This window comes from Cephus cinctus, unplaced genomic scaffold (assembly GCF_000341935.2).
Source record: "Cephus cinctus unplaced genomic scaffold, Ccin1 Ccin1_scaffold0307, whole genome shotgun sequence".
NCBI lineage: Eukaryota > Metazoa > Arthropoda > Insecta > Hymenoptera > Cephidae > Cephus > Cephus cinctus.
The window spans coordinates 510,861-532,731 of record NW_014333010.1 but is presented as its reverse complement, the minus strand read 5'-3'; the positions used below and the strand labels follow the sequence as shown (position 1 = coordinate 532,731).

General features: G+C 36.9%; 4 protein-coding genes and 1 long non-coding RNA gene across 20 annotated transcripts; 3 read left to right on the top strand and 2 right to left on the bottom strand.

The window, feature by feature from the left end:
* The first annotated feature begins 121 nt into the window (after positions 1-121).
* Positions 122-1,791, top strand: LOC107266276 (actin-related protein 6). Its single transcript, XM_015736590.2, has 3 exons — positions 122-361; positions 537-1,508; positions 1,585-1,791. The coding sequence occupies exons 1-3, from the start codon at positions 288-290 to the stop codon at positions 1,712-1,714; spliced, it is 1,176 nt and encodes a 391-aa protein (XP_015592076.1). The 5' UTR covers positions 122-287; the 3' UTR covers positions 1,715-1,791.
* LOC107266275 (ubiquitin-like modifier-activating enzyme 5) lies at positions 1,784-3,825 on the bottom strand. The gene is made up of 6 exons (XM_015736589.2): positions 3,523-3,825; positions 3,168-3,303; positions 2,889-3,085; positions 2,570-2,756; positions 2,158-2,497; positions 1,784-2,070 (listed from the first exon to the last, which is right to left on the bottom strand). The coding sequence occupies exons 1-6, from the start codon at positions 3,654-3,656 to the stop codon at positions 1,889-1,891; spliced, it is 1,176 nt and encodes a 391-aa protein (XP_015592075.1). The 5' UTR covers positions 3,657-3,825; the 3' UTR covers positions 1,784-1,888.
* A 165-nt stretch (positions 3,826-3,990) lies between these two features.
* Positions 3,991-7,424, top strand: LOC107266274 (zinc finger protein 32). 2 transcript variants are annotated; one of them, XM_025083563.1, is made up of 5 exons: positions 3,991-4,223; positions 4,312-4,394; positions 4,505-4,562; positions 4,626-4,865; positions 4,954-7,424. In XM_025083563.1, the coding sequence occupies exons 3-5, from the start codon at positions 4,509-4,511 to the stop codon at positions 5,908-5,910; spliced, it is 1,251 nt and encodes a 416-aa protein (XP_024939331.1). In that variant the 5' UTR covers positions 3,991-4,223; positions 4,312-4,394; positions 4,505-4,508; the 3' UTR covers positions 5,911-7,424. The 2 variants fall into 2 exon arrangements, with proteins under 2 accessions (XP_024939331.1, XP_015592074.1); XM_015736588.2 differs by having other exon boundaries at positions 3,991-4,394.
* Positions 7,425-7,672: 248 nt separating this feature from the next.
* On the bottom strand, positions 7,673-14,517 carry LOC107266277. Of its 14 annotated transcripts, none has more exons than XR_003059316.1 (11): positions 13,817-14,517; positions 13,527-13,740; positions 12,996-13,458; positions 12,636-12,906; positions 11,810-12,036; positions 11,485-11,683; positions 8,952-9,390; positions 8,820-8,890; positions 8,701-8,728; positions 8,291-8,644; positions 7,673-8,223 (listed from the first exon to the last, which is right to left on the bottom strand). It is a non-coding gene; the product is annotated as an uncharacterized LOC107266277 (long non-coding RNA). The 14 variants fall into 14 exon arrangements; XR_003059317.1 differs by lacking the exon at positions 8,820-8,890 and having other exon boundaries at positions 8,952-9,049; positions 9,131-9,390; XR_003059313.1 differs by having other exon boundaries at positions 8,291-8,369; positions 8,459-8,644; positions 8,701-9,390.
* A 216-nt stretch (positions 14,518-14,733) lies between these two features.
* On the top strand, positions 14,734-20,604 carry LOC107266267 (monocarboxylate transporter 13). 2 transcript variants are annotated; one of them, XM_015736576.2, is made up of 5 exons: positions 14,734-15,331; positions 17,417-17,694; positions 17,781-17,907; positions 18,242-18,421; positions 18,525-20,604. In XM_015736576.2, the coding sequence occupies exons 2-5, from the start codon at positions 17,481-17,483 to the stop codon at positions 19,807-19,809; spliced, it is 1,806 nt and encodes a 601-aa protein (XP_015592062.1). In that variant the 5' UTR covers positions 14,734-15,331; positions 17,417-17,480; the 3' UTR covers positions 19,810-20,604. The 2 variants fall into 2 exon arrangements, with proteins under 2 accessions (XP_015592062.1, XP_015592061.1); XM_015736575.2 differs by lacking the exon at positions 14,734-15,331 and adding an exon at positions 16,695-16,916.
* The last annotated feature ends 1,267 nt before the right edge of the window (positions 20,605-21,871 follow it).

Below are 21,871 nucleotides of genomic sequence, written 5' to 3'. Positions count from 1 at the left end.
ACCTATACATTACTTTCCCGCGAAAAATTATACCACTTACATGAGGATCAGCAAGATGTTCAACCGCTCTTGTGTGTCTGCAGCAGGCTTCTTCGACGCTAGTGCTTGCGGGCGAAACCGGCAATATTAACGGTTACAGCTATGACGTGGTAGGGGTAGGGAAGTGTCCAGACCAGTCCAGACATGTATACAAGACTGTACCTATAACAGTAGCGTTGTGCATCTGTAGTAAAAAAGTTAAAAATGTTTATTATTGTTTTAAAGAATTTCTAAAGTGGTTAATTAAAATGTCTAATGTATCATTCATATTGGATAATGGTGCTTGTACAGCTAAAGTTGGACTTTCTACAGCTTCTCCAAAGTGAGTATTGCAATGAATCTAAAGGTTATTCTAGACAGTAAAAAGCCGGCTCTATTTAATCTATTCTCGTATAAATGATTAGCAATAAATATATTATTAATGTATAACTCACGAGAGTAATAGTAATTCATACTTAGAGATATACAGTAATTGCACTATAACTTTTTCTTCACAGATTGGTACCAAATTGCATAATGAAAGCAAAAAGTGAACGTCGGAGACCGTTTGTAGGAAGTCAAATTGAAGAATGTCGCGATGCATCTGGACTCTTTTACATTTTGCCATTTCAGAAAGGTTATCTCATTAACTGGGATATTCAGAAAACAGTATGGGATTACATATTCTCAAAGGAACAGTGTTCTGCTAATTTGAGTCAAATGCCATTATTTATAACGGAGCCTCATTTCAATTTTCCATCGATACAAGAAGCTATGACAGAGATATTCTTTGAAGAGTATGATTGTCAGAGTATACTGAAAATTAATGCATCTGGCTTGTCTTGCTATCATTATAGAAATAAAAATCCAACAGCAAAGTGTTGTATAATAGTTGACAGTGGATACAGTTTCACTCATATTATTCCATACGTGAACGGTGTAAAAGTCAAAGATGGAATTAGAAGAATTGATGTTGGTGGAAAGCTGCTAACAAATCATCTCAAAGAAATAATATCCTATCGCCAGTTGCATGTTATGGATGAGACATATGTAATTAATCAAGCCAAAGAAGATTCTTGTTTTGTATCACAAGATTTCTACAAAGACATGAACACAGCAAAGAATAAATTGGAAATTAATCCTATTGCTAGAGACTATGTATTACCTGACTATACATCACTGAGGCGTGGATTTCTCAGACAACCAGAAGCGCCGGGTGAACAACAGACTCTACGTTTAAATAATGAAAGATTCGCGATACCAGAAATCCTTTTTCATCCATCCGATGTCGGCATTCATCAAATAGGAATACCAGAAGCTATAGTGGACTCTTTGAAGGCTTGCAGTGAAGAGACTTGGCCTCATTTACTAGCTAATATAGTTCTCACCGGTGGGAATGCAAAGTTTCCAGGATTCCGAGATAGAGTTCTGAAGGAAGTTAGGAGTCTCGCACCATCACAGTATTCAGTGAACGTTGTTCGACCGGAGGAGTAAGTATATGAAATAACTAGAGAACTATTGACTATAACAAAAATGAGGTCTTTTCACATAATTCTATATTTCCAGTCCTATCACCTATGCCTGGGAGGGTGGAAAATTGTTATCACGAGATTCAAGACTCTCCAGTATGATTGTAACAAAAGAGGAATATGAAGAAGAGGGTCAAGCAATCTGTTATGAACGATTCGACATCTAATCTCATTACATTTCATTTGTAAATATACTTTTGTATTAATATTTTTATAATAAAGTAAGGTAAACAATATCAAGTAATAGATTCATACCATGTTTAATACTTGTATAATATTCCTTTTTATATACATATTAAAAAGCTTCACATGAATGCATAGAAAAATTAAGTGGATAAAATTTAAATCTGCTTCATTTGAGCCATTAATTCTTCTAAGCTTGGTCCATCAGATTTGGTCACTTGTTCTTGTGACTCGGTATTAACAACTTGCGGTACTGTGTAAGCTAGTTTTATACCAGTACTAATCTCACTCGTTGCATTCCCTTCATTAATTGATTCTGTCTCGTCAATCAATGAAATTCCTAAGAGAAAAATGAAATTAATAACAATTTGGTTGTGGTCCTACAATATCTCGATGCTTATCAATTTCTTAATGATAAAAACTATACCCCATTCATTATCTTCATGAATAGCTCCTTCGTCAGCATCTGCCACAGATAAGGTTTGTTCAACTTTTGGTTTTGCTGCATATTCTGCCTGCCTCTGACGACAATAACTGTCATCACAATTTGGATTTGGCCTCAATATCATGGTGGGAAAGAAATCCTGCATCGCATTGTATCCTAGATAATAGGAAGTTGTGCCAAATCCTAATAAATACTTTAAAGTATTTTGCACTAGGAAGCCAGCAACAATTCCCATTGTTGTCGGTAACGAAGCGGCACATACGCCATCGCGCTTTAATGTTTTTTCATCTATGTTCGCTGCCACTACCAGAGGTGGTGCACACTAAAAACAATACAGAAAGATTTGAAAATATTTGAAATTACAAAAGTTTATATTATAGATGCTTAAGCTTACAGCGAAACAGGCTGATTCACCAGGAATTATAAATTGTATATGACCAGAAACTGCATTCTCTGATACTCCACTCTCAAACCATTTGAGATTAAGTTCATTGCATGCTGTGTTTATTGTCATTCGTGCTTCAAAATTGTCTACACAACTTAATACAAGATCGACAGGTCCACCAAGAAGACTTGAAGTACTGAAAAAGAAGAAAGATATTATTAACCACATTTCAGTTTACAGTACAATTACTCAATTATCACAAGCAAAAAAGGAAATGCTGTGAATGACAAAGAATGCATAAAATTTTGGAGCTAACTATAAAGAGTACCTTATTGTGTCAATAAAATTGTAAAAGTTATCAACTGTTGTAATATTGTAATTATGAGTTTCAATCTCCACATCTGGATTAATTGATTGCAATGTTTTTGCTGCTGCTTCCACTTTACTCTGTCCTGCTTGATGTGGTTGGAAAAACAATCTGTTCATATTTGCTAACTCCACTTTGTCATAATCAAAGAGTATTAACTGCAAAAATACAATAACATTAAATAAATATTTCGTAACTATCAAAATCATTTTTTAACATATTTAATAATGCAACCGTTACCTTGCCAATGCCGCACCTTGTAAGCATTTCCGCAGTCACACTACCAACACCGCCAACACCAACAATTGCAACTGATAATTCACGTATTTTTTCATAATTATTTACAATTCCCATACGTTTCAATGCCATTAAACGACTGAAAAAAGAAAAATCGTTACATACTCATATACATACTTCAAATCATATAACTCCAAAAACTAACTGTGCCTTTACACATGGGTAGAACATACAATTCATCAAAATCAAATAATAAAATATTTAAATATTAAAAAATACAATTTAACGGAGAAAAATAATCATGCAATAATTGTCATAACCATTATCTAAATCTGTATATAATGTAGACATAAACTACCTGTAAGGATTCGAGTCCACCACTTCACTAGACATTTGTGCAATTTTTTCTCTAGCTGCACTTTTACATTGCGATTCTAACAGCTGTTGCTCCAAGTCCTTAATCCTTTGACGCAATTTCTCAATCTCGCTCATAATGCAATAATACAGATTTACTTTTAAAAACTCTGCGTTAAAGTAACAGATGTCAAAAGGTTTACTGTGAACTGCACTGGTACCGCTTTCACAATCTGACACGTTGTTCAGAGGATCTAAGGAGCATTAGTGACTTTCACTAGATAACTTTTACAATCGAATGCTCGATTCATACTAGTTCGTAATAAGCGAGTCGAGCGACAAGAATGCATAACAACAAATAACAAGTGTTGCATCAGTGACGAGACCTGAAAGTGCATTGCGATTGGCTGCTGTTTCGAAATTCAAAAAGTGAGATGTGAACTCGACATTAGCGCGCAGTGCTGATGCGCAACGAGGTGAACAGCATTCTAATGTTTTTTTTCTTGTTCATTCATTCATGATTGTTGATGATTCTTTGCTACGTTCAAGTTGTCTATTGTGTCATTTTCATTAGAAAAAAAAATAACGTGAAAATTGTTGCGCATTCCGGACCAGAGTTTTACGAGGTTCTTTAAACGCGTCGCTCAGGATAACTCTGTGCATTCAGATTTGATGACCTTGTTCTCGACATAATTACGAAAATTGGTATCGCCATCTTAATACTGTATATCGTAAGAATTTTCCATCTCTGAACTCGTTCAAGACATGTTATACCTTGATTTTTTAAAATAAGGATTATCTCGTTCTGCAAGTTTCCGCTGATGTAATTGCACTGTTGCTAGGAAGTAATACGGCGATCATGTAGCTGGGTTTACTGTGAGTAATAAAAAATTGAGGTTACTTCTGACACTTTCATGGTTTTAAGGAGATTGTTTTTTCTTTCATAATGACAGCGTTAAGGAATTTCGATATACCTTATGTTTCAGTTGTATGCCGTATACTAAATCCGTATTTCTACTTAGTAAAACTTCTAAGAAATACAATGTAAGTTCCAGATATTTATGTTTTTCAACCTATAATTGAATTCTTGCTTTCCAATTTTTTTAGATGTTTAGCCCGGTCCAGATAAAACAGGAATATCCAGCTGTGGAGGACAGTAACCAAAATATTACAAACAGTGTCCAAGGATCATCAGAATATCCTATTTTCACCAATCAGGATGTTGAATATATGTATCGTCAACTGCCACAATTTTGGAGCCAAGCACAATTGCAGGTCAATCAAACTCCCACAGAAATATCTTCAAAAAATGAAACAATAGTCCGTCAAGACGTTCCACAGATGGCGGTAAGTGGCTTGAATATAAAATATTAATAAGAAAATGACTCGTTTACTTTGAAATCTTTCAAACCTTTAACATAATTTTTGTTTACAGCAACCCATGCCACAGCTGTCTGTCTCCAGTTATTTACAACAAAACGGTATGCCGTTCCCAATAGCTCAACAACAACAACAACAACATCAAACTAATGCTGGAAATCAATCTTTACCGAATCACCAAACATCCACAAATCTATCGCAGGACAGCCAAACGAATCATCTCTCACAAATTATGCAGCATCCAACAGCAACGATAAACCAAACAATCCTGGCAACACAATCCTCCTCACCAACGAAGCACAATGGTCCAGGAAGGCCTCCAAAGTCGTCAAGCAGTTCGACAACAACTACAGGAAAAAAGTTGAAGTGTCAATGTGAAATCTGCTTTAAAGAGTTCGGTCACAAGAGCAATCTCTTTATCCACATGAGAACGCACAATGGCGAACGTCCATATAAATGTAGCCAGTGCGAAAAGTGCTTCACACATAGTGGCAATTTAGCCATCCACATGAGAACGCACTCCGGTGAACGTCCCTACGCATGTCAAATATGCGGTAAGATGTTCAGCCACAGCGGTAATCTTTCAACCCACCTGAGGACTCACTCCGGCGTTAAACCATACAAGTGTAGCGTGTGCGCAAAGGAGTTTCGTCACAGTGGCAATCTCTCCATTCACGAGAGAATACATTCCGGCATCAAGCCATTTCAGTGTAGAGTGTGCGGCAAGGAATTCTACCACAGTGGCAACTTGACGACGCACATGAAGAAGCATCCTGTGAACTCCGTGACCGTAGGGAACAGCGAAGAACGTGAAAATGCGGCGCAGCGGCGCCAAGGCGTCGGTAACGCGACGCAACACGTTGTCGGTACTGTCGATCCTGCTGCCAGTGTTGGCAGTATAAATAACATGCACAAAAGTCAGCAGCATAGTAACGCTGCTGATATGATAGCTGTCAAGAGTGAAAGATCCGAGGAGTCCCAGGATGACGGTACCATCCTGCCGACGAGTTAATTAATATCCGTTTTCAATACTCGTTTGGGATACAATAAATGTTTGGCTGAAAGACCATAATGAGAACAGTCGTTGGTAGACGGTTGTCATTGTCGTAGTCCTTAGAACGTTGAATCTCTCATCCAGAGGATGACTTATTGTCCAGGGTGTACTTAATGGGCGTTCTCACGACGGTGAAAGGCTACGGAGTTATATCGAATAGTGTCACGCGATAGCCTTCAGGAAAGTAAGGTCTATTTTAAGAGACGAGAAATTCGTATTCACGCGGTATTCAGGATTTCTAATTGGAAGTCCGATAATGCGCCTATTGACTTTACATTAAATCGAAAGCCGTTCAATTCCTGGCGCCAAGTTATACTACGGCTACTGTTGTTGTCTGCGCCAAAACGACTAGTATTATACAATTCTACATACTTTAACTGTATACTTGTTGGGCTCTAAGGCGTAATATTTTTTATCGTTAAAATTTCGATATTTGAAATTAGGTGATAATTACGTCGCGAAACAATGAACGTTGGGCGCGATTTTACGGTTTAATTTTCGTCCCGTTGTGCAGTGATTTAAAAAAAGAAATACTAAATTATTCGAACGGTCTCTCTAAAACAAAATGAATTCTTGGCGACTTGAGATCTTCATGGTAAACTACGTATGCAATTGTACATCAGATGTATTTCGCCAGACAACATCCCCAGGAAGTAGCAACAGGCGTGCGCATATGCGTAATATTTAAATGCGAAAAACCATTATAGTAATTATTCAAAAAACGTGTTTCGTATTTCTACCTAAGAGAATGTTCTCGATTGTCAGATATCTTAAGATCACCATTGCTGTTTATTCGTCGATGATTAGTAATCCCGTGAGGATGGGTTTCGATTTCGCAATAACGGGAGAAGAAAACGCAACAGCATGGAGCCATTGTATAAAGAGGATAGCAAAGGATAAACATTACCGACTTTTATCTCGAGGTTACTCAGACAAAAAAGATTATTGGAAGGACGCGGCTATAGTGCAATATTTACCGGATTGAATAATCTCGATATTCGAGTAAGAGTAGCCAACATACTTGTCTTTGGAATTTTTGTGAAATGCATAAAATACTTATGTATTTGCTAGATGTACCAGAAAACAGAAAACAATGGCGCGACAACTGACGATTATCTTTAAACCGATCACAAACGTTTTATTGTAACGATACCCATTATTATTGAAGTATCCGACAGAATGCTGTGCAAACATACTGAAATTTAAATTGTAAATAGTTTCCCATCCGAATGTCCAACCCTTTGCTTCTAAGATGTTAGAAGTTATTTATCCTGGTAAAACGTTTTACTATTTTTCTTTTTCCTCGTTAGGTAGTAAGCTTTCCGGATAACCTAGGGGTTCTCGCATTCTTTAATAATCGATGTAAAATCATGATGTAATCATTTAATACCTGATACGTCGCCATGTGATTAATGTGACGATTTGTAACGCTACTCCCTGTGGACTTAATATATTATTTTTATTATCGGTCACGGTATTGTCTATTTATTAAGGCATCTTCACAGCTTTGTCGGACCAGTCGTACGATTGAAGCGTCAGAATTGGCCAAAATTAACAGAAGAATTGATCTTTATCAGTAAGAAGTTTAGTTTACTCAGTTTTCCGACTAGTCCCACAAAGCTACGAAGAGTCCATCATGGGTAGATCATCATAAATCATCATAAAGGATAGAGACGATGCATAAAGACGAATATGTCTGAATAAATCTTCCTAGCCTTCATCCTTTTTTTTTCCTGTATAATTTTTGCTCAATCGTTTACGAGTTACTAATAACGATGAGAATTTCCTGTCTTCGACAGTTTTTGTAACTTGTCATTAATTCTGAGAATTCTTGTCAGTGTAATTATCGTAAATGGCTAATGCAATACATTTTAACGTTCCGATGGTAATGTTGTAATTTGTAGGATATTCTTCCGTTCCTGATAAAGATATAAAAACTATGTCCCAGAAATATCATCACCATCAAGAAATACGACGCAGGTAATATTAGACTAGATCTTGCTCTATAGATGAACATCCGTAACGGAAATTGCGGGGTTGAAACGTCAATAATACTTTAGTGGAACCCATAACATTTTTTCTTGACGTCACTACCAATTCAGTATTTCCAATCAGTCGGAGAACGTAAATGGCGGCAGGTGCCTCTATGCGCTTCTAGAAAATTAGAGACACCACTCGTATGCAGCAATATCGAATCGAGGTCGCGTCATACGCCATAATCATGCTCAATTGGCGTTGGAAACTTGCCCTATGCTCTCCAGCCTTTCCATTCTAGAAAATAAAGAAGGTAAATAAGACAACGACGAAACTCGTGAATAAGAAGATAGAAAATACCTACTGGATATCATTTTCCAGTCGCATCCGCTAACCTTCCATGGCGCCAGAGTCTCGGGAATTCCCGAAAACTTTCCAAGCGCCTATACCAAGATGCATATATTAATAGCAAAAAAACCAACGAAATGAAGAAAGTGTCATTCCGACCAAGCATATAAAAGTATATTATCACCGCGATAAAACGTGCCAGTCGTGCTGGAACACAATATATTTAACACGTTGGGTCATTGTACCATTCTACGCAGGTCCTCTTATTTCTCAGTGACCTTTCGTCCAGTTTTCACGATGGGATCCGTGATGGGTACATCGACGTTAGTATGCAGATTTTGTTCCTATTTCCCTGTTGCTCGCAAACGACCTTGAATAAATTAAACGGGATAATAATAACGAGCTGTTAATTTATTAATTACTCACCGTGATATCCAATCAAGAATTTTTTCCCCTAGCATGACGAACCAAGATACAAAAAATTACTATAAATTTTTAATTTCAAAAAACCAGTGATCAAACTTAACGGAGTCAAGACAACGTACCACGTGGTACAGTACAAGTACTGCCATACAATTTTAAACATACTTTGCATAATATTTCCTCTGCAATAAAACTAAATAACAAATATATCTCAAGTAACACCATCTAGAAATACTAAATTGAATCATATTTACGTATAAATCGAATCATCAGCTAGGTCCATTAACACTGCACTCGCGTCTCCGATAGATATAACTGTATCTTCAACGTCTAGAAAAGTTTTATTTCATCGCTGTGAACGATCCCAAGATTATTTAATTAAACTTTTCTCGACTTTTCCCGGTTTCCTTTTAATTTGTAAGTTTCTTTTTACCTCTCGTTAGCCTTCTTTCTATATTAATACCTCCAGTACCAACGGTATCAGTTAGAACGTAGGCTCGACTGTTTTCAAGTTTTCTATTGTGCAATCGCCATTATTCACTCCAGGTCTTCTATTAGTATCAACACACTAATCGCAATACTGTCAAATATTCGTGTGCTGCTCTAATCGCTGTCCTGGTATGTGTAATATGTTGAAATTTCATAGGCCCTCTACCTTGAACACTCATGGACCCCACGTTGTTAATCTGGACTCTAAAATTGTAAACAAAAAATAAAGGAGCTGACTCATTACTTATTTTCGTAGACATATCAAATATTATTGCGTACATCTAGCGAAGCAATAGCAATACGCTCTCCGTTTCGTAAGGCACTATTAATCAATAGAGAGACAACGTTTCTTATTGAAGTGCGTAATTGAAATGACTGTCATCAATCCCAGGTAATCAACTGTTAATTCTCTGACTTAAGCAAACAAAGAAAATAGTGATAACGAATTGATCATTATAAATGACGTTGAATCTGGTAACAGATATGACCATTTGTATATTTCTTACAGAACACTGACCATCGATCACTTCAGGTGTCAAAAACGACGATAAGTTTGCATCACTGGACTTGTGAGATCATGGCAGGCCGATGGTCTCTTTATGCAGTGGTCATAGTTCAAGGACTTTTGGCTCTATGTGACAGTCGGCTGGACACCAGTTGACACCTACGACTCCGGAACACGAACAGTTATCAATGGAATCTTTTGCTGTTTTTTCCTACAACTTATATAGCAAATTAGGATATGAGATCAGATAGATTTAGTTGGTACCAAGAAAAAATTCATTACCCATACTGTCATCACGTGATAACTTATTGATTCATACTTATGTGTCGTGTCTTATGCAGTGGAATAATACATTTCTTATTAAACTCAATACCATACTGATTGGTATCAGCTGACAGACAGCAAACAAAAAATTAAGAGCAAAGATATGCCAAAGTTGTATGGAGAAAAAATTTTCGTTCCTACATAACAAGCATGGAACACAATCTATACCATACAGAATGTATTCTGCATTTTATGTGTATATAATTATTATGTTCAGTGGAAAAGTACACAAAGACTCATATTCGAACAATCGAACGTTTTGACATTCGATAATCGACACGTGACATAGAATAAGTGTAAATCAGTACCCAAGCACACGTACATATCTTCCTCGAAGACATAATACATATTGTGAAGCGACAAACACGAAAGACGATATGGAAATAAAAGTAGAGTAAGAAGAAAAAGAATCAGGCAAAAAAACCATCGTCAAGTTAACGTTACTATATCTATATGATATGTTATTTTTATTTCTGCCTTTGCAGCTGCCTAAAAATGCATACGGATTAATTCGATAGCATATACTTATAATATGCAATTATTACACATGCATAATAACGCATGCACTTACTCACGTAGCGAGGATACGAGTGTCTCGTAAGACCTTACGTAATTGCCACGCGAGACATTTTTTCATATATTCGAAATCATGTAGAGTCATCGTACCATAATTGAGGATCGAATCGGTACGTATACATAAATAAGAGACGCATACGCGACAGCGTAAAGAACAAATTACACAAGAAATCAAAGCTATGAATACACGCAGAAATGCAGTTTTCTTTTTTCCACATAAAAACAGAGAATAGGAAAAAATTAGAATATCAAGGTAAAATTACGTATTTATAGAAAACAATATGTCTTTTGTATATATGGTATCGTATGATTTGTCTATCAGTATGTTTTCTGATTGGCGCAAGGTCGAGAATATTACGAGGACGATGTATATATGTATAATATGTATATTTAATGTATGTACTCTACGTAATTCCACATATGACATAAATGAGAAAACTATAAAAATAATCTTCCGTTATTCCCATCAAATTCTGAATGGAACTGATAATTTATCATTAAGCCGGATTAATCGTGTCAAAGTGTCCAGCCGCATTATTTAATAGTTAGCAACGTTAATTTCGCATAGTTATTCGTTAATATAAATGCAGTCGGTATATCACGTTAATTTCTCATATCCAATTACCACCTGGCGTAAGAGATCATTTTTCTCGTAACCTGAATATTTCATCAGTTTCAAGGATTCCCATATTCCCTTTTGGAAATAGCACAAATACGCACTTTCCTTTCTCTACAAGTTTACTACGCAATTTAATATACTACACGTTTACACTTAACTATACACCGTAAGGGTGGGGGAGGGGGGGGGATAGGGCGTGTATGAATGCACGTGAGCTCATACGTGCATACGTGAGTATGTCAGCCGCTGCTAGTAGTCAGATCCAGGAACGTACGATTCTTGTTGCAAGGACGACAAAATCCTTCCCGGGGATGGTAATCGTATTCAAGGACGTCAGCTTTTAACCACCAGCATCAGCAGCATCGTCGTTACGGCTTCTTTCAGTAAAATAAAAGGATAGCTGGAGAATCCTGCGATTGATCATTTCGCGTCTGATCACGTATGCGACGGAGACAGGATTTCTTTTTTTTTACCTGGAAACATTATAGTGCATGTAGTATATATGTATATATATGATTCTTTTCCTCTTTTCATTATTTTCATCAATGAAAACCCATACTGTCAGTCGAAAGGATCAAATGAAATTAAAGTAGAATGACCTTTTGCATTTCGTGTAGTCTTGGGATAAAGCCGAGATCTTCGTACCAGGTACACAATACGTCATCCACCATGTTCCACTCGTTGCGAAGGACGTCAAAACGTTCTTTCAATAATAAACAGCGCCATTCATGACTTGCCGGCGTTGCGCGACGTCATCTTCTGGGTATATCGTACTCTCCAACGTCCTCGGGGTTTACCGATATAATTATGCCGTACATTTCTATGCCTGCAACCGGTATACGACATTATTCAAAGCACACAATACAATTACTACCATATCACAGTATTAATGTTAAATTCACGTAGATATTGTATTAGCAGCCATTACTTTAACGCGATGAACAACGCTATTAAGACTTCATTATAATATTGTTTATCACTAACGACAATTATCTTTCGTCAATATCCGTAAGGATGCGTCGTTTATTAATCTAACGATAATCACCGAAAGGCATTCGTAAACATACGACTCAACTATACTTAATAGCCCATACGATTCGAAAGATTGATTTGATCAATTAAAATATAAAATTTGTAAAAAACGACAGAAAAATATTGAATTTGCTAATATTTTAATTTTCGTTGACTCATCCTCTATTAATTTTATATCCTACATGGTCCCATACGTATTAAGTTATTATATAATGTGTAACAGTTGGACGATATAGTACATAAATATCTACAACCACTATGCTAGTCTACATCTGTATATATATTTATGTAAACACGTGCTTGTCAAAGCCATAAGCGTGCGATGCTCCTGCGAGTCTCTCGATGGTTGTCTCATAAGGGTGATCCAGGATTATCATTATTAAGGTAGCATACACACAGAACTGTGTAGTATCAACTGCGGTCATCCCAGCGAGGGTAGGCAAGGAGCAACACTCCTCTTCTTATTCCTGGTACACCGGTGTGTCGTGGCACGGCGTGGCTATTTCCAGCCAACCAGTTTGGCCCGAGAAAAAATAGTTAATGCCGGGAGATAGAGAGACGCCATGGGAACCAGCTTCCAGACGGGAGATTCTCGGCAAGGTGCTCGAGGAGGAGTAGTCGGACGAGAAAGGCTGCGGTCAAGCACGCACAGCCCTTAGGTATCCTACATAGTACATGTACACATGTATTACGTATATATGTATATTATACATTAACATCTTTAACATATATGCACTCTGAATGCATACTTACGTTACGTGCATGCACGCTAACGCGATTCTGTGTTATAGGTTGCTATACGGGTTCCAGCACTGCACAGACCGCATGCCAGGCAAGGCTAACTCATCAGGTGGGGGAGAAAGAAAATAGTTTGCGCCAGAGAAGAAGAAAAAAATGAAAGAAGAATAAAAAGAGTGAACAATATACTTGCGATTATACATATTTTTATATTAATAGTACTATACTTGGTACTACTGTGTTGTTACGTGTCATATAGTTGTTTATGCAATATCTATACATATTTTGAATAGCAGATGAAAAATTGTTGCTATACATTATTTGCAATTGCATTGTTCTTGTATTTTGCTTGGTTATATGCTTGCTATTAATATTTTTCATTTAACTTCTATCGGTGTTGGTAGTTTCAGTTGTGGTTTTCATTGCAACTCCACTTTTCATGTTCTTCGGTACTGTTATTAGGGATGCTATTATTACCCTGGTAAGAACTTTCACCGTTTACATCCATTGGCTAAACTTAGACAGGACTCATGTTAATGCTCATACCTGGATAAGAGGTCGACCATTTATAGTCGTAATGGATTTTTACTTTTTTTTTCTCATCTCAAAGGACTACTTTGTTTCGGTATATGGTAACAGAAGATGTCGTTGGCCTCTCGACATCAGAACGGCCTTCATCAAGTTTGCGTCCACCAAATATTCCCTCGCGAGTCTTCATCTCCTTTTTTATTCATAAGTCACATTAAAGTTGACAGGGGTCCTGCTCAGAAGAGATCATGTAATAAATATAACATAGGCACATGAAATTCATGCATCTTTAATATTAATCTACACACCTGAATGACTGCCAAGATGAAGTGCAGACATGGCTTTCTCCATTTCACCACTTTCTATCTCGACCAATAATCCCATAACATGATCTGCATGACTATGGTGTGTCGTCGAAAAATAATTTTCTCTAATATCTAAGTTCAATCGTTTGTTTGCAGTTTGCAGTTTACAACAGAACTTGGGATTAAATAATTCTTGTAGTTAGGTACGACAGTTATGTCCATTCTGTTTTAACAATTTCTTTCAATTCTATGGACAGACTCCGATCCAGGAATTACTGCTGCAAGAACTAGTTGTATCCATAAGTATCTGTAGGTAGCGCATGTATCATAAGAAGTAGCTGTATCCGAGGACGTTGGTTTCCGCCATTATACCGTTCACCGCTCCTCGTCTCCCATGACTACTATTTACGTAAAAGTCTCCACAGTTTACCATGGAGGAGCCACAACATATTTACCAGCAAACAAGGAATAGGAATAGTCCCGGGATCAACAAGAGTATGTACAAAAGAGGGAAGCGTCGGCTATCTATCATTAGTTTTCTCGAAAAGGGATTCTAGCTTTTATATCTCTTGCTATGCAAACGTCAGGAATACGTAATACGTCCTTCCAACTCGGTGTCTTCGACACGACTATTCAGAAGGATGCCTTATCGGTTACTCTTTACATTACGTTACTTGGTATTAGTGATACATATACCAATGCTCTATGTATACTGGGCACGAGACACATTCGCCAGAAGAATTTCCCACTCTTAGTCGCTCTTTGAACGTCTACTATACTAATACTTATGATACTATATGATATAGTTAGTTGGCTAGTCAGTTTTATATGTATAGGTAGGCTGGTTAGCCATTGCCTGACGAGTAAACTTGCTTATTTCTTCTCCTGACTGAACTTCGCTTGGGCATTAAAAGGAAACTGCCAGGGTTGGCGGTACAGTAAGGATCGACTCTCGGTGCGGTGCCCATCCTAGAAAAAATTTCTTACGCTTTGTTTAATCGGACGTGCAAGACGATTTTAGTTTGAGATTTTTTGAAATTGGCGCGCTTTACTTTACCACGGTTTCCTTATAGCTCTAGGACAATCAGTGTACAAGAATAGTGACTATAGATGTAGATTAACAACTTTTGTTTGAATTACGGAATTCTTGGATTTTTTTAAGCACAATTTTACTGTAGCTGGCTATAAGTGCTTTTGCGGCATTTTGAAGTTTCTTTTCGAGTCTACGCTAGGTGGTTTTGTATTACCGCCGATTTATATAAGGACAATTTCTTGCTTGATATACCAATGGGGAACGCGGTTGAGGTTCGACAGTGTCCTCACTCCTGCGAGGTGGTGAAATAAAGAAGAGTAAGAAGAAGAAGCAGAAGAAGAGGAAGAAGCAGTAGGAGAAGGAAGAAGCAGGTAGAAAGTAGCCGAGTTCGTGTCCGAAGCCAGTCTGCTGAAGATTCTGCAACGAGTGGAAGGTCCTCCAGAAGAATCACGAACGAACTTCAGTTTGACGTTAGATGTCATCAGGTTAGTTGTAATTTCATAATTTCTCTATCTTCTCGCATAGAAAGTTTTCGGAGGTTGTCACTGCTGTCAGTACTGTACGACAATAACGAAAGCAGAGTGACACGAACCAACTGAGCTTCTTTTCTTTTTCGTTAAATAATAATCACTTCTGTAGAATTCAATGAGAAACTTCACTTCCGGCTAGAGTTCTCCGCTCCTTTCGCCCATGAATTTCATCATGGAAACTTGATAATGATTTAAGCAAATGGCGTTGTTGACATCGCTCATTTATTTCAAAAAGAAAAATTCCACTTGATGTTTCAAAATATTGAAAGACTCTTGGAATTCTGCAACAAAGAAGAGTCACAAATTTAATTATCGTCAGGCACCTCTTCATCTCGCAATAACTCTCAATTTATACTTTACTCGCTGAATATGCGCCAATCAATAAATCAGTGCTCGTTGTCCCGCAGTTTAAGTTACTACGACTCGGTCACTATAGATATTACATTTTGAATGTATTACAAAATGCGGTCATTAGGGATTTCATCGTTAATTAGAATTTTCACGAAATCCTATCATTCAAGAAAGATTCAAAGTCTCTAATGACTTCTAATAGTCATTCGAGCATTTACGTCAATCAACCATTATACCATTAATGGAGTTTGCGTATCCATTCCAAAAGCAAAACGGCTTATCACAAACATATTTGGAAAGAGATAAAAGAAAATTGTAACCGCAGTGTACAGAAGTAATCTTCACGATACATATGTAAATTGCACTTTGGCTTCAGACTGTAGTTGAAGTTTCGCATAGGCAAGAATATTCCGCCTGATGATTTAAAGTCATCACGTACGTTGCTATTGGCGATTGATTCTAGAATACAAAATAGTTGATCGCAATGACCTTTTCGAAAAACATACCGATGACTCCCTATTAGTTTCTTATGTAATGCTGTATCAAATGTTCTCTTCTCTTCTTATTCAATCTCCTCTTCATTTTCATGTTCTTGTTCATCCCAAAGAAACATAATATATCATGCATGGTTTTTATTTTTTACTTTTACTGTCGTGCGTCACTTTTATATTGAATAACAGCAATAAAGTATTTATGTCACGGGATAATAGGAAAATCCTGATTTCATTTTCATACAAGATTTCCGTCTTTTTTTTAGATAATTTGAATTGCCGCCGTCTACAGTCTTAATCATAGTCTGTATCTATTCAATAGCTTTTACTTGGTCTAAGACGTTAATACGAACTAAATGCCCTGACGAGGGACAGTTTATCTTTTTTTTTTTCGTTTTCTCTCTCTTCCTCGCCCACCTCGATCGCTAATCGAACGTACCGATATAAACAAGAAACGTTAGCTTAATTTTTGAAAGGAGGTCTCTTCCAATTCAGTTGCCTTACGTCGACCACCGTTTCACTTGGTTCCTTAGTTTTAATTTATTTTTCTTCGAAACAAGTCAGTGAAATTAATTTTTTATGGTAAACCAGAGACATTAGTTTGATGAAATATCTGATGAACGTTAAATTATGATTGCGTGATATTTGAATATGACAATATGAATTTTGAATGTTATTTATGGACGTATTTCCAATTGGTAAGTTTGCTAATAAAACTGCGTTATGAAATAATTATGAAAAAATAAAGTATGAGTTATGCATGCGATTGTCAGCAACTTTTTGTTTTTGCATCTCTCATCCACATGGAATATTGAGGAAACAACAAACAATTTCTTTATGCTCGCGCATCACTGTCCGAGGTTAAATTTTTTTGTTTAGTGAAGTCGCATCTGAACATTAATACAATTATACACGTAGGCACTTGTTAGAATTTTTGCTATTTCGAACTTTATCAGTATCATCCACATCATGAAAATGGGATCATTCTGGGATATGGTAATACGAGTAAACTAGCTTCCAATATAAATATATAATGATATCCGATGCATATGTAGATTATCATTTATATTGAAATATAACACTGACTAATTAATTATATGTAACAGCTTAATAGCGCGTCACGATATTGTCAGTTTCTTAGAACAACAACAAAAGCAATGTGTATTCTGATTTCAAATTTGACCTCATCTTGTTACAGGCTGTTTCGAGAATTTGATTTTACTATAAAAGAAAGAAAAGCAAGTGCCTGGAAAGAAAGAAAAATGGTGGCCAAGACTCAAAAAACTAAACTAGTCGCCCCCGATGGTGGTTGGGGTTGGGTCGTACTTGTATCCGCTCTTGTGGTCAACTTCTTAATACCAGGAACAGTGAAGTCCTTCGGCGTCTTCTTCGTCGAGTTTCTTCAGGTGTTCAAAGCGTCACCTACTGCAGCGTCATGGATGCCGGCACTATGTTATTTCCTTTATAGCTTCCTAGGTGTGTACCATTTATATATATATATATATATATTCAATCCATCTGAAAGTAATTTTTAAAAAATTTTAATTTATACAAACTTTCAGGACCACTCTCCAGTGTCCTATCCATGAAGTATTCTTACAAGACGGTAACTATTATTGGAGGAGCGTTTGCTGCTAGTGGAATGATGCTAAGTTACTTTGCAAACTCAGTGACCTACCTCTATTTCAGGTAACTGGACAGCTATCCTCTATTCCGTTATTTCGATTTTTTGTATATATTACTTTTTTTCCATCTCCTGCGCGGTTTTGCGTTCTTTTGCTTCTCACGCTCTTCCGCTCTCTCTTGTATAAATCAACTGAGCTCAATTCCGACTGCAACTGCAGTCTCTAATATTGCATAACACGCGAAGGTAACGAGAGAGAAAGGTGGTAGTTTCATTTAATACGAGTCTCATAAGCTAGCCCGAGTTGAGTCTCAACCAATCCATTCGAATATTGAATAAAAAGTAGCTGAATACTATTTATCTACTATTGTATATTTCTTTTTTTTTCCCAACAACTAGTTATGGACTTATGGTGGGGATTGGAGCAGGATTATCGTTTCCACCAACTGTTTATATAGTGACATCCTATTTCGTGAAATTACGAGGATTTGCCAATGGACTTTGCATCTCTGGTAGTGCCATTGGTACCATAGTACTTCCGCCCTTTCTACAATACCTCCTCGACAAATTCGGATACAGGTAAGCACTGAAGTTTTCATCCAATAATTGGTACACTAGTGAGAAACATATTTGAATTTTTGAGCGTTATTTAAATTCTAATTTCTATTTTTACTATTTTTAGGGGTGCAGTATTAATTATGGGTGCCATTACTCTAAATACTCTGGTTTGTGGACTTCTTTATCATCCTGTAGAACAACATATGAAAGAGGTTCCGATTCCCATTGAAGATGGCGTTGATAACCAAGCCCTCTCATTGGACGAAGTTGCACTGGATAAGAAAGAAGAGATGGAACCACCGAAATCGGGGAATCCCGAAGAGGAGACGGCCCGTCGAATGTCCGAAGTGTCACTTGGTCAAGATAAAACAGTAATTTTTACTGTTGTGGAAACGATTAATGAAGAGGAAGATCAGGTTGAAGAAGTGGTACCTCAAAAAATAGATAATGACGAAGAGCAAAGTAATGATACTGCTACCGTAGTGAATGATACTGCAGATACGAGAGCGGAAAACGGCGACCCTCCTTCTGGAAAGGAGCTTAATGTAATCTCAGGGCAGACTCCACAGACTAGTCGAAATAATTCCATACGTCATAGCATGAAGAATGAGACCTCTTATCGTCTATCCAGACAACACAGTATAGTCTCAGAAATGGGTACCATAGCGCTGAGTCCTAAGATGAATGTGCCACGCATGTTTAGAAGAATATTCAAAGCTCAACCATCTAAAAAAGCAACGAATAAGCCAAGTAAGATAAAAAATGTGAAAGATACAGAATCTCAAGAAGATTCTAGCAGCATGAAATTCTTTGACTTCAGTGTTTTACGTGATCCTATGTACTTGGTCATACTGATATCAAACTCGACATCAGCGATTAGCAATACTAATTTTATGATTCTTTTACCATCGTATGCTATTTCTCAAGGTTTTGATAAAAACATGTCTGCTCTTTTATTATCTATAGTCTCTGCCTTGGATCTTGTAGGTAGGATCGGTGGAGCCTCATTATCAGACATAGATTTTATACCAAAGTACTATTATTTTGTCGGAGGGCTGGGTACTAGTGGCATTGCTTTGGCCCTTCTACCAATGGCTAGTAGTTATACCATGTTATCATTTTTCTGTGCACTTTTTGGATTATCATCAGGCATGTATATTGGTATTACAACAGTGATACTTGCAGATATGCTGGGCACAGAAAAACTTAGCTCATCGTATGGTATTTCATTATTTGTAAATGGTGTTTTACAACTGGTGGGTCCACCAGTATGTGGTAGTATTTATGAACAAGTAGGATCATACAAACCAATTTTTCTAGCATTTGGAATAATCCTTATATTAGGAACAGCCCTCTGGGCAGCAGTACCGATCATAAAAAAAAATAAGAAAGTTGTCGAAGGTGTATAAGTTCTAGAAATTAGATTAATTTGAAAAGAGTATACGCCAGGAGAACAATGAAGTACTGACATTATTCCTGGTCAAGACATACCAGGAAGATAGAACAACCCAAAAAGGGTGTCACTCAAGTGCAGCTCTCGTAACAGGGAGATCCAAGCATTTTAGCATAATGACTTTTTCATACTGCATTTTTTTATACTGAAAGAAAAGGCAGAGTGAGCTGCATGCAAACTGACAATTTATATATTATATAAAAATCATAACGCAGGTCGTCACGACGACCCAAAGGAACAATTTGTTACTGACAAATTTCTTTAAAATAAGTCTACACTAAAAACTCTTCAGGTATCTCATAGTTTTCCATCATCCCCTAAATGCGACTAAACAAGAAATCTATTTTTACTCATTCATCCCCAACCCTGTTTCGTATTTGTGTATCTAGTCATACGTTTAAGAATGTACAAACGCACTGCGTAGCGTTCATGGTCAGCATAAAAATGACATACTTAGTAAAAACGTAATAATCGAATACATACTATAAGCGTAGGTTGGTCCATGTAATATCTCTTGGATACCAAAAAGTCGGACATTCATGATGATGAAGGATGCCGCGTCTCGTTAATCCAAGAACACGTAACAAGGTCACGTCAAAATTAGTTGTACTAATAATTGATAAATAACTATGTAATTAACGGTAGATATCGTGACACCGAATTTACCGAGTCCCAGTGTCAAGAGCCGGAATCAACCAATGAAACCGTTAATAACAAGGACAATAACATTAGTACGAGTGGGCGGCCATAATTGTTGAATTTTAATCTTCTTTCCCGCCACGACTTCCGTTAATCCTTTCAAATTTCTTATGCTACCTATAGATATACATACAGAGGAACACCATGGAAGGGATCAGTATTATCTGTCGTCTCGTGTCTCTTTGTTTTCATTTTATTTCTAAACAATTGTGAAGGGGAACACGATTATGCGCGAGCTATGTATCACGATAGTTCGCACAGAGGGTGAAACAAGAAAATGCAACAGTTACTTTTCATGAAACGCAATGTAGGTAAGTTAATTTTTTAAAGTATACAAAGAAATTAACAATATGACGTCCGGCATATGCACTAATTCCATTCATTGACATTTCGCATTATGTCGCACATTCTAATAACGAGATCTAATATTTCTATATAGACATTATTATCACGGTGTCCTCTATTCTCTAAAATATAATTGTCTTTTTTTCTGTTTCTACACGCAACTTCTGAGTTACGAGAAAAAACTCGTTCCTCATATTTCTACTAATATATAAAGTCACAAAGCCTCTGAGAATTTTGTCTCTTGTGAATCGTGAGTGACGTACACATTTATCAGCTGACTATTTTAATAAATCTACGTGAGTAATTTCACTCTTTCTTTTCATTTTCATTAGTACTTCAATTTCTATTTATATCTATCATCAACAGCGTCCAATTCGGCTTTGTGTGAAATTGGATCGAGTTTTTTTTTTTTAATGATAATGATAATAAGTAAGGAACTCGCGTTTGGGATTCTGAAGAAACAAACTCTTACGTCCAGTACAGATGAACTTTGAAGTAAGTATATCTTTGATTTTTTTTAATTCTGCATGCAATCGTACTCCTTTATTTCCCTTTTAAGGTATTACTACGGACCGAAAAATAACAAAAGTTTCAATGTAAGATTTGAACAATCCAGCGTCAACTTTTGAACTGGTACAGTTCACTCACCCACGCCCATCCCTGCATCGATAGGCACACACTAATGTACATTGGATGTAGTAGTGTATACGTATATACACCGAATGCAGTCTCAAACTCAATGTTGCCGTAACGCTCTTTTGTCTAGCCGTCGTACGAGAGATTTCGTAATAAATATCGAACTTCTTTCATGTCTATCAATAAATCCTATGAGTAAAAAGTTCTGACTAAAAATCTAAAAAATTCCTAATTTTTTCCTTTGCCACATACTAGTTTTTCTTCGGAATTACGCGGACGAGTCAAATGCAATAAAAAAAACCATGCGCGTTTTATTGGCCAGGTATAGGGAATACGTG

Coding starts and splice junctions, on each gene's coding strand:
- LOC107266275 (XM_015736589.2), bottom strand. CDS start 3,656: ATGAGCGAGATTGAGAAATTGCGTCAAAGGATTAAGGACTTGGAGCAA. Junction 2,757..2,888: donor AATTTTATTGACACAATAAG/GTACTCTTTATA, acceptor CTTCTTTTTCAG/TACTTCAAGTCTTCTTGGTG. Junction 2,071..2,157: donor TCATGAAGATAATGAATGGG/GTATAGTTTTTA, acceptor TTTTTCTCTTAG/GAATTTCATTGATTGACGAG.
- LOC107266267 (XM_015736576.2), top strand. CDS start 17,481: ATGGTGGCCAAGACTCAAAAAACTAAACTAGTCGCCCCCGATGGTGGT. Junction 17,695..17,780: donor TTTCCTTTATAGCTTCCTAG/GTGTGTACCATT, acceptor ACAAACTTTCAG/GACCACTCTCCAGTGTCCTA. Junction 17,908..18,241: donor GTGACCTACCTCTATTTCAG/GTAACTGGACAG, acceptor CCCAACAACTAG/TTATGGACTTATGGTGGGGA.
- LOC107266276 (XM_015736590.2), top strand. CDS start 288: ATGTCTAATGTATCATTCATATTGGATAATGGTGCTTGTACAGCTAAA. Junction 362..536: donor CTTTCTACAGCTTCTCCAAA/GTGAGTATTGCA, acceptor TTTTCTTCACAG/ATTGGTACCAAATTGCATAA. Junction 1,509..1,584: donor AACGTTGTTCGACCGGAGGA/GTAAGTATATGA, acceptor CTATATTTCCAG/TCCTATCACCTATGCCTGGG.
- LOC107266274 (XM_025083563.1), top strand. CDS start 4,509: ATGCCGTATACTAAATCCGTATTTCTACTTAGTAAAACTTCTAAGAAA. Junction 4,563..4,625: donor AAACTTCTAAGAAATACAAT/GTAAGTTCCAGA, acceptor CAATTTTTTTAG/ATGTTTAGCCCGGTCCAGAT. Junction 4,866..4,953: donor AAGACGTTCCACAGATGGCG/GTAAGTGGCTTG, acceptor TTTTGTTTACAG/CAACCCATGCCACAGCTGTC.